At 26.4% G+C, this 12,763-nt stretch overlaps 1 protein-coding gene across 1 annotated transcript in view; it reads right to left on the bottom strand.

Moving 5' to 3' along the window:
* Window positions 1–488: 488 nt before the first annotated feature.
* The window catches only part of LOC142320143 (uncharacterized), a 62,943-nt gene continuing 50,668 nt past the window's right edge, over window positions 489–12,763 (bottom strand). Inside the window, exon 6 of the mRNA XM_075357824.1 lies at window positions 489–886. Coding sequence (XP_075213939.1) covers window positions 654–886 — 233 coding nt within the window. The 3' untranslated portion in view covers window positions 489–653. The remainder of the gene's footprint in view (window positions 887–12,763) is intronic.

The following is a 12,763-nucleotide window of genomic DNA, read 5'->3' as shown; positions in this document are numbered from 1 at the left end:
ATTTTATTACAGAACAGTACTGATATTTTTTTTTAACTTTTTATCTATTTTTCAGTATATAGAGGAGGATTTTTTCTGCTAGATGTCTTCATGACAGCAACCTGACAACCAATTTTATTTTATAAATAAAACAATAGACGTTCAATATTATTCAGAAATAGTTTTGCTTCTCGTTACAATATAATTTTTTACATTTGTATAATTAGTTGTCGGCGTATAGCAAGGAGGTCATTATTTCACTGGTTATTACAACTGCGCTTGATTATGAATACGGAAACAAAATGAATAGCTTAAAGAAAAAATAATGAAAACAAAAAGATGTGTGATGACATATTTGTTAAAAAAAAAAATTAAATATATAAAAATTATACATGTAATTTTTTCGGCTAAACAAGTTATCTTGAGCGTAGTGTAAAGTAATATGTTATCAAACTGTTAAGGCATTACAATCATTTTTTTTTAAGTACAATAATGTCCGTTTTATGTAATTCACATTTCTAAACTATAATTGGAAAATAAATATTCATAATAGTACCTATCTTTAAAATTCTTTTATAATATCTAAGAATGATTTATTGATTTCTTTAGAGACCGGCTCTGCTTGTATATCAACATTATAACAGCAGCTGAAGTAGTCCGGTCGACTTCGAATGTCAGGTGCTACTGCTTACGTTACTAAATTGGTGTTGATGAGCGGGAGAAGGTGCCGGTGATCCGGGGTGTTGACTCTCTCTATGCCGTCTTAAATCTACCTTACGTTGAAATGCTTTCTCACAGAGACCGCAGCTGAAAGGTTTATAACCGGTATGTTTTCGCATGTGAGTGATAAGATTTGAGGATTGACTAAACGCCTTACCACACACAACGCATTTATGCGGCTTCTCTCCTGCAAAATAAACAACAGTAATCAATTATAGGCCATTGTATAATGTAAAGTAACACGTTATAATAAATAAATACACCTAAAGAGTAGTTTCGATGCTAATCAATTCCAATACTGAATAGAAATCGGCTTATCAGTGTAAATTATGAATAAAAAAAGCTCAAGTGTTTGATTACTTTTAAGAAAATTATGGAAATAAATTTTAATAAAAACAAAATTACTTTATTTGTGATAAAATATGGAAAATTAAAAAAAGTTAATCCTCACTAATGAGATTATCACCGGTTACACAAGGTTTACGTAGCCTTTGTTGGGCGTACTAAGTTAGAAGTTATAGGTTAGATAAGGAGTTACTTCTCTATCAATAATAATCGATTTCTAAATGATGACGCGTAGATCATTCAGTACTATCTCCAAAAGACATAATTAATAACGTTAAAAATGTTAATGTTTACAATCACGATGATTATAAGCGATTATAAATAATTCCTTCAGGTTGAGGTGTTCCAATGTTAAAAATAATGTTTAAAAAAATTATTACTTCTAAGTTCCGGAAACATAAAATAAATTCTGGAGTAATATTTGCTTAAATGAAAGAAAATGTAGTCTAAAATAACTTGTATCTGCAGTAAATAGGTTCCAAGACCCTCGCTGAAAGTGAACCAATTACAGTTTCATACTGTAAGTAGCTTTTCGTTTATAAACTCACTTATGGTAAATTTTAATCTATACAAAAATATGTACAATAAGATATTATTAACATTAAAAACACAGTTAACAAAAAAATGTAACTTGTCCCTCAACAATTTTTCTACAAACTTCCATGAATTATTTTTAAAACATGTAGAAATAAGTTTAAGATATACGAATAGTAACGTATATTTTTTTACAGGTGTAATTTAAAAAAAAATCAATAACATAAAAAAAGGAAAAATAAAAAATACATTTAATGTTATTATTATTCTATTACATATAAAAATAAGGTCAGTAAAAATATTTTTTAAAAAGAAAGATTATAGCATTTCGGCAAACAAACTGAACTACCAGTTCCTCCTAGAATCATATCTTATTTATTACTGGAAACCAACCTGTCAACTTCAAAAAAAATATTGCATGACAAAAATTTTTTCAATTTGTATTTCTTGATTTCAAAATTATTTTACTAACTTTGACCCACAGTATTAAAATAAATAATAGGTAAATAAATATATAGGTAAAAAATTTGTTCAAATCGGTATATTTTTATAAATGACTACATTTTAATTGAAAAAATGTCAGTAAAAGAAATCCATTGCAATTGTCGGCGAAAGATAAAAGTTTTGGTTAGCTTGTCACTCCTTTAGATCTACGAGTATGTTGTAATCACCAATTCACCAATCGTCATGTCAAATCTAATACAAATCGTATTTATTTTCTTGCTTGACTCTGCCATAAGACATAAGGTTGTAAAATTGTCCTTTTATGAACGTAAAATTTTCTTTTAACTAATGCCTACTTTTAACCAGAAATACCATTAAGTGGAAATTTAAATGTAAAAAATTTAGAATTCATAAATCTTATTTTAAAAATTAGTATTTATTTTTGTAAACCGCAAATACTGAATATATATATATATATATATATATATATATATATATATAGGCAGGTAAGATAGAGTACATTTTTAAGTGTTTGATAGCATTTTAATTACTTAAATTTACATCCTAAAACATTTATCACATTTTACTTTCTCGGAAAATATAACTAGAATTGTTGTATTAAAGGGGTAAGTGTGTAAAAAATATGGTATTGGTTTTTTTTGCAAATCTTTACGTTTTAGAGTCCAACTAGTTCATCTAGATCAAAAAGACATACGTTTGTGTGTCGCACTGCTTTTGGGCTTATATCTCAGGATTGATCCACCCGATTTTCTTCAAATTTGGCTCAAATATTTCTTTATATGGGGCACTGACCTTATTAATTGTTTTTCAAAATTCATAAAAGAAGGGATATCGCGATCAGACAAATTTCGATTTTCTTCAAAGGTATTTTAGAGAAAATTTTATTAAAGTAAATGTTTTACCTACTATTCATATATAAATAATCCAAAACACGTTTTTTTTTAAATCAACCCCCATCTCTTAAAATTGAAAATTTTTTTCCTTTTGCTCTATAAAGGTATCCAGAAATGATTTCATTTTTGTTTAAATTAGAGACAGCTCATCTGGCTGTCTAGTGGTTAACTCATCGTCGCAAATCAGTTGTTTAACAGCTGATTTTCGAAGTCGAAGGTTCTGAAGTTCGAGTCCTGGTAAAAATTAGTTGCTTTTACACGTATTTTAATACTAGACAGCGGATACCGGTGTACTTGGTCGTTGGGGCTCAATTAACCATACGTCTCAGGAATAGTCGGCCTGAGTCTGGACAGACTACATCTCATTTTTGTCATACATATCGTCCTCATCTCATTGGGCCGTGGGAAGGGGTTGTTTATTGTTCACTAGTTGAACAGATTGCAACGTATACATTAGGGGAAAAAAGATAAATAAAATAAAATTAGACACAGGACCTAAAATGCATAAAAGTTTTCTGAAAATTTTCTAAAATGCAGAAAATATTTCGCCTTAGTGAAAGGAGTGATAAATTTAGAGAAAATTTTACTTAAGCAAACTTTTTAAGCTTAACTAAATATATGAATATTTTTAGAAAAGTTTTTCTTAAAATTTATTCCCTCACCCCCAAAGAATATATCTTCTGTTTTCTGTTTTTTGGCTTTAATTCTTTTAAATCTTATTGTTAAATATTTTTTAATTTTTCTTTATCAGTTAAAGATTTATTAAAATGTAGCTTTGGTACCTGTATAATATTTGGAATTAAAATTAGAAGTAATATTTTTATTATTTTTATAAAAGTTATTTTTTATTTTTTCATTATTTTTAAATTCTCGTTTAAATAAAGTAAGGAAACACCTAAAATCAAAGATTCATTACTCGAAATTTTTATGCTTAAATCTTATTTTGGTAATCAAGACTTGATCCACTTAGCCGGGAAAGTCAGCAATACTTTGTCAGTTTTTAACTAACTTTTTAACAGGAAATTGAGTTAATTATAACTAAGGATTGAATGAATTTCTTATAAATATAAATTTAAAAAAACATATTTCTTTGATACTAACAACTACAAACTAAAAGATAACCGATTTACTTAGTTTATTATCAAAGAAACTAACGATAAGCATAGTAACTTAGCTATTAATTTTCTATTAAAAAAGTTTGATTTGAATAAATTTAAAAGAGGGATGATTATAATTTTAATAATGATGACGGAACCAGTTGGTTTCGAAAATTGAAAAGACTTAAAAAGAACATTAATTGAAAATAATCTTTTTTGTCAGGGTTTAATAAATATGATGTGTTTGGTTTAGTATATAGATTTACGGACTAATTTTGTGTGGAAATTATCTCCATAAATTGTATCTTAAACGCTTCATATTATAAAGTGTGATGTAGGTGATTAAAATTGTTTTCTTTAGTTATACATCACATCATAATTATTTATTATTCATAAATTCCTATTTATATTTAATAAATTCAATGGATTTTTTTTAAATTTAAATATTACATTTTTTTAACTTATTAATTTCATTAAATTATATTACTAAAATTCTACCTAATCTTTCATGTATTATAAAATCCTCACAAATTCCGATAAATCCACCTCGCCAAGCCTTAAATAAGACTGAAAACGGGATTAAAAAAAACGTACTACTAAAGTTAAAAGTTTAATAAATTTCGCTAGCAATATAATTTCTCAAAACGCCAGCTTCTTTTCTAAAATTAAAACATTAGGTTCTACATGCATTAAAAAGTGTTTTCTGAGAAATTAATTTTTTTAACTCTGCAATTGCTTCATATTTTCATATCAAACCTTTTTTTATACTGATAATTATTTTTTTTAAATATTTGTTATTATAAGCATCTTTGTTAAGCTTTTTATGCACGCATGCAAAAAAAAAATAGTTTTGCAAACAAAAAATGTATTAAATTATTTTCCCCAAAAAACTTGTTAGAAATATGTTATTTTAAATTTTCATCGAAAATATAAAAAATATTCATTGTTTAAAACACTTTTCGATAAAGTTATTCTTTGCAAATGCATATTTTTTGTAGAGGAAAAAAATTGTAAATATGGAAACGAATTTTTTAAAATTAATCACCTTTTTTTTAACGATTTGTATAACAATCTTTAAAGAAGATGCGGATTTTTAAGGGAATTTATGATTTTTGCAGATTACTGCATGTAGTAAATGGTAGATTTTGAATTCATGTAATTTTTTTAACTGTTACATAATAACATAGTTTTATAAATAATTGTTCAATTATAAATAATCAATCTGTAAACTCAACTAAATGAATTCAAATTAATTATTAATTCGACATTTAAGGTATAAATCATTAAAACTCTAAATTATTCTTTACATATCCACGCGCAAAAGAAAAAAATATATCCACGTGCCTTTTATATATATAGTTTTAATTCTACTTTAAGTATCAGACAGGTGCTAAGAGAAAATGTAGAGAGTTCTTTATAACATCAGTGATTACAGAAACATGAACAAAAATACATTCTTTGTAAAGAAGGTGGTAAAGGAGCAAGGGTATGGTCAGTAATAATACGGTTAGGAAACCACGTTTCTATGACGTATGACAAAAAAGTAACTCTAATAAGGACTAATTTATAACCAGACTAAAACTACACGTTTATATATTTAATTTCAACAAATCACATCTTAAGAAAATTAACCAATAATTTAGTTTCCATTGAATATTACAACTAAATAATATTTATTATCATTTATTTTAAGTCCGCATTGATGTGTTTGTTTTTCTTACATATGAATTAATTCTTTAAATTATTTATTAGTCAGTTATTTTAGATTTTGATCGTAATAATAAAGAAATATTTTTAGGTATGAATTAACAAAAAGGTGAGATCATGAAATTGATTATTAATGTATTTTTTTTTTTTTTGTTTTACTTCCTTATACAAAGTAAAGGAAGTATTGTGATCGCGAAAAATTTCGGTTTTCAGATTTCAACGGAAATATCCATTTCCACCATCCCTGAATCCATTTTCACTAGTTTCGGCGTGACGTCTGTAAGCACGTACGTATCTCGCACAACTCAAAAACGATTAGCCGTAGAATGTTGAAATTTTGGATTTAGGACTGTAATAACATCTAGTTATGCACCTCCCCTTTTGATTGCAATTGACTGCTGGACAAAAAGTGTTCAAAAAAGTCCAAAATGCAAAATAATGTGGAATCTTGACTTTTTCTTAACTGCAGTAATAAGCCCTCATTGAGAGCTTTTCAGCGATATATAATAAGTGGTACTTATTTTCTTTGGTTCCAGAGTTATAGCCAAATAAAATTTTAATTATTGAAAATATTTGGATCTTACAAGGGAAAGACATCAGTTTGAATCAGTTTTCATCTCCTTTTTTTAACTTATTTTTTAATTTAAATATATTTACTTATTATTATTATTATTTAATTTATATATTATTAACCTCTGATTGAAAAAAAAAATGTGTATGTGTAATTTAATAGGCTTGTTTTATTTATTATTTAATGTCGCATCAGCCTTGTTGGTCTATTAGTGACACCTAGCTGATCACATTGTTTAATTACACTTATATGTAATGCTAAAATTCATGTCCTTGAGATAATTTAAGAATTTTCTTACAATTTGTCACTTTATTTAAGCATTTATTTTGTTAATATGATATTAAAAGTTAATTAATTAATTACAACTCTTTAAATACATTAAACATTTAATTAAAAAAAAATTAAACTATACCAAACGTGAAAATGAACGAGGTAATTCAACTTTTACTAGTCGTTATACGAATAAGAATTGAAACTAATTTTAATATTTTTAACTAGTACACGTTTTTACGTGAAAGGAAGAAGTCATGCTTTTACCCGTGAAGAAAAAGGAGTCGACTTCATGTATCGGTGAAGCCTCCGCATCAAAAGACTAACTTAAGGACAACGTTGCAAGCACTGCCTCTAATTTTTTCCATCAGAGAAGATGTGTAAACATTAATTTAAATGGAATGTCAGAATGTCATATATTTGATTTAAAAATATTTCCAATCTGAACCAAGTTGAAACCTTTAACCTCAGGAAAAATGAAATAAAACGTAGTGGCGTAACTGTCTTCGGTAACATTACATATGTTTCAAAATGCTTCAAAATGTTTCTAAGAATATGGATATATATTCAAAATTACAATCTTAAAAAAGAAAGGAGATGAGTGTTGCAAATTAATTTTGTTTTACAACCGTAAATTAAAAAATTCAGTGTAATATATTTTCTTTTGAAAACGTTTGATAACTAGAAACTAGTTATCAATAGAATAACACATTCTGTTATCAACAGAATAATACCTGTATTTAAGATAAGACATTCTTAATCAATAGTTTTTTTTTAATAGTAAAACCAATTATACTCTAGAAAATAAATAAAATAAAATCTGAAATGATTTACTTCAATTATTTAAATTAGAAAAATATTACAAGTTGAATTGTATTTAATATTATCCCTGGGAAAGTAATTAATACATTTTATAATACGTAGCCTACAGAACCTAACTAAATAACACGTAATTCCAACAACTAAACTAGCATAACACGTAACTGCTGGAGACCAGTATGTAGCATAATACATGATCATTAATTATGTAAGAGCGGAAAAAGTTAGTTGCAACTAAAAATAATATTAAATATAGAAATTAAATAGAAATTATAAATTAATAAATATAAAACTTTTACAAAATGGTGATGATTTTTAGATAAAAAAAGATTAAACTATAAAAGACATTATACTAGAAAAATATCGTAGATTGAGATTAATAAAATAGATTGAAATTATTAATTTTAGGTCTGCGAATTATATAGAATGTTAAGTATTTCAGTTAAGTAGATCGTGGATAGTTTTGTTTTTTTGGTGTTTTTTTTCCTGTTTTGCCTCCGGGAATCACCGTCTGCTATTACTTCAGAGGATGATATGTATGTGTGTAAATGAAGTGTAGTCTTGTACAGTCTCAGTTCGACCGTTTCTAAGATTTGTAGTTAATTGAAACCCAACCACCAAAGAACACCGGTATCCACGATCTAGTATTCAAATCCGTATAAAAGTAGCTGCCTTTACTAGGATTTGAACGTTGGAACTCTCAACTTCAAAAATCAGATGATTTGCGAAGACGCGTTCACCACTAGATCAACCCGGTGGGTTCTTTGGGTTTCAATTAACCACATATCTCAGGAATTATCGACCTGAGACTGTACAAGAGTTCATTTCATTTACATTCATACATATCATCCTCATTCCTCCTCTGAAGTAATACCTTGCGGTAGTTACGGAGGCTAAACAGAAAATAAAAAAAGAAGTATTTCAGTGAACAAAAATTACAGTAGAAATGTTTCAAAAGCTATGCGGTAATGGTAAAAAGGTAAGAAAATTTAATTTTTATAGAACATAAACATTTTTTTACATTTCTTGATGAAAAATTTAATTATTTTATTAATCTGGAGCCACTACTTAAAAAAAATTAATTAGATTTAAAGGCCTAAATCTTCAAAGATTAAAGCAAAAGCTATTGTCATGGCGTGAAAAAAAAAGTAAATCTATAGCAAGTTTTTTCTATTGGAACTATTTTTTAAATATTTAAAGTAAAATAAAAGTTTTTTCTTTAAAAATAATTTAATTTATTAAAAAAAATATATAATATTGATTTTTAATTGTCTCCGAATTACTTAAATTGTTTCAAAGATTTTATCAATATCTTGATTTAAATCAGTCTCATAACTTCTTTGTGTCTAATGACGCCTTTGTATCTAATGACTTCATCTTCAGGTGTAATATTGTTATACCTAATGATAGGAAGTTACTATCAAAACGGACACAAGTAAAAACGTTTCAGGACCAATTTAAAACAAAGGTACATTTTAAACAAACGTAATAGTTCACCTTTAAAACAGAATTAATGTTAGTTCTGAAAAAAAAGAAAAATAAAGGTTAAAAAGGGATGATTTTACTTGATAAATGATAATTTATTATAAATTTATAAATATTACATTTTTTAGTTTATACTAAATGATAAATTAATTATGATTAATTATTTTTGTATTCACAAAAATGAATTACAGAGAGCCATGAGGTAAAGGTGTCATCTCCAGGATGGATTCAGTAAGACAAAATATAATAGGATAGATTTAGGATATATTAGTCAGTAGAAAGACGTCTAACTGATGTTCAGTAAAAAATAATTATTAAACACAGAATAAAGTAAATTTTCTTGTTAATAAATAAGAAACAAAAACTGTTGCAAAAACAATAACATATTTAATTGAAAGAAAAAAATAAACGAAAAAGTGTACACTTGTATGAATACAAAATTATACAAAATATTATATCCAATTTAAAAGGGAAGACTCAGAAACAGTAAAAATTACTTCATAATAGGTAATAGACTAAGGCGTGTCAGCTAGTTATATCACCGTTAAATCCCCAATATAATTCGGAAAGGAAGGTATTAAAAAATTTACATTAGAATTTCTGAGTTATATTATCAATAATTTATTGAAGTTTGGAAGTTTAATGAAATGCACAATGATTTAGTTCTGGTTTATTAACAACCGTTAGGTTACAAATAAGAACCACTTAAGTAAGTTAGAGTATTGAAACTTCGTCTAAAATTTAGGAACGCTCTATCTTTCATTTTAAATATAACAGTGGAAAAAAAAATTTATAGTATGAATTATCTTTCTATGGTTTAGATCTTTAACATTCTAATCTACTATTAATTACACCTTAATGGAGGCTGTTTTATTAATTAAAATTCACATTGCATGACTTTATTTATTACCTATTTATAATATATTTTAATAGATTAGGATAAGTTTTACTGTATTTTAGTACTTTACTTAATCATCGTAAGTCAATAATTATTTAATTATACTTAAAATTACATAGCAATTTTTATTTTTCTATTATTTATTATTATATAAAATATCATAAAGATCAGGTTTAAACCGTTGAAAAAATTAATTAAAAAAAAATTATTAACAAATGCAATTTTTTGCCGCTTTACAATCGGTTAAAAATTATTTGACCCATAAATAATTTGAATACAAAAAAAGCGATGTGGACACCACATGATTTCCTTGTATGCCTATTAAATTACATGTAAACATTTTTTACAATCAGAGGTTAATAGTTAGTTATTAATAAATCAATTAATAAAATTATAGTTTTATTTAGCTATAATTCTGGAACCAATGAAAATAAGTACCACTTATAATATATCGTTGAAATCTTTTAATGAGGGCTTATTACTGCTGTTAAGAAAAAGTCTAAAATCCTTTTTTTTATTTTTATTTTGAGTTTTTTCGGACACTTGATTCAGTTGATTGCAATCAAAAGAGAAGGTGCACAATTAGATGTTACAACAGTCCTAAATCCAAAATTTCAACATCCTACGATTAATCGTTTTTGAGTTATGCGAGATACCTATGTACATACGTACGTACGGACTTCACGCCGAAACTAGTCAAAATGGGATATTTCCGTTGAAATCTGAAAACCGAAATTTTTCGCGGTCACAATACTTCCTACAAGGAAGTAAAAAAATCTGAAATACTTTTAATTATATACTTCCATTTGGGTGAATAGATATCTGTTTAAATTTTGAGGAAATGAACTGGTATCATTTTTGGTGCGGTCGAAAATTAAACGCAATAAGAAGTAATAAAACATATATCAAAATAAGATCAGCAAAGTACTATTTTTTTATTCATTACATTATGATACGAACTTATTCAGCGGTATATTTGACATATCACTATAATTATAATTTTAAATAATTACAAGAGGTTATTGGCCTACATTAATTCGTCCATGAAAATTAAATAATTTGATAATATAGTTTTATTAAAAAAAAAACCAAAAACCATTAAAATTTAATTTTGTAATTGTATCGTTTAGCTTAAATAATTTGCACGACATTAGTTTTACTTTATTTCTCAATGGACAGTTTTAAATTAATTGATCAGTTTTGTTAATTAGATAATCTTCATTATTAAATAAAATAAAAAATTGTAGGTTAATAGAATTACAATTAAAGTCTAAAGATTTTCATATTCGTTAAATCATCGTTCAATTAATTTCCAAATAGGAACATATATAAATGTCAGAATTGTTTCAAATAAAAGCTTTTAATAAATAAGTGAAATAGATATGTATGAGAAAAAAATAGTACATTATATAAAGCTCTTTCCAATATTTACACAACATAATTTCTGTGAATTGAATATTGTTTTTATAGTAATAATTTTTGACAAATAAAATTGTAATAAACTGCTATATGATAGCACAGTTGGCTTACAGAACAATAAAACAATCGATGATTGATTGTACGCGTATTAGTGAAAAATGTACTCAGGTGTCACGTTCGGCAATTAGTCACGGGCTATGAAAGAGATTTGACATGATTTGATGGCAAAACAAATCCTGCGGCAGACTGATTGATCGAATAAAAATATATTTATATAGTATGTACAAAAAGAATGAAACAGAGAGAAAAAGAGCCGTAGAAAGAGAAGACAGAGTGATGAGTGAAGGTGGAGAGCGCACGTGTTAGAGTAATTACAATAATTGAAGTAAATACAAACAAAATACAACATTGAAGTTGTAGTCGCTTCACTGATCACAATACCATTAACGTCTATTGTATTAAAGAAATCAATAAAATATTGTTTTCTTTATTATTATTATTTTCATAGTGTTTTTCTTATTTTACTAATAATTGTGAGGCAAGTCTGACCGTACTGCATGTAGACGATCGAACGCGAATGAATCGGCCTCGATAAAATAATGAAATCAAAATACATAAAAAGTGATCAAAAACGAAGGCAAAATTTCAGTAATCGGTAGACAAACATTCACACAACGAACAAAAAAATTGAAAATCTTCAATTTATTATCGGGTGGTACATCAAAGATGAAATATTCGTTCTTTCTTGACTAGTGTTACTATAAATACTTACTACGATAAATAATATCCTAATTTATTTCATTCCTTTTAAAAAATAAATGTCATATTTTAGTATTCATAATCGAACTAATTTTGTTATAATCATTATTCTTGGTTTAAATATAAAATATAAACGAATTTACATCAATTTTTAAACAAAAATTTAATATCAAGTTTAAATCGCTTGATTATTAATCAAATTAATTTTTTCCTCTGGTATTGTTATTTTAATCTTTATTAAAAAAAAAATAAAGAAACACAAAAACAACTGTATGAAATGCAGTAAAAGTCCGAAAAATCTGCGAGGGTACAAAAAACTGGTGGAAGAAATAACACAAGTAGAATAATTGGAATACTCCAAATACACACAGACACAAAACACGCACACGCGCTCACTCGTGTCCATCTTAACAAATAACAACACACCTAGTTTTGCCTTTAGATGGTTAAAAATTGTGTACTATGATCAATATCAATGTAATAAAATCGACTTTATTATTATTATTACTAATCGATACATTTTTAATTATCGACTGCATATTTGTAAAATAATTATTTACTAATTTGTTTTTAAAAGAAGTTGTTCACTTTCAAAAAATATAGGTGCCACATTCCTAAAATTGAGCAATTTTTTATAAAACCAAACCCTATTTTTTAACTATGTTAGTTTTTTGTTGCTTTTATTGTGTAAAAAGATGATGTAAATTAACTGCTGATGTAAAGTTAGTGGTGGAATTTGCATGGGTTCGTGTACGTGCGCTCGGTTTTCTTTTTGTGTACGTGTTGGTGCAAGTATTTAAAA

This window comes from Lycorma delicatula, chromosome 2, assembly GCF_047948215.1.
Source record: "Lycorma delicatula isolate Av1 chromosome 2, ASM4794821v1, whole genome shotgun sequence".
NCBI lineage: Eukaryota > Metazoa > Arthropoda > Insecta > Hemiptera > Fulgoridae > Lycorma > Lycorma delicatula.
Note: the sequence above shows the minus strand (reverse complement) of the source record. Positions and strands in the feature narration are given on the sequence as shown.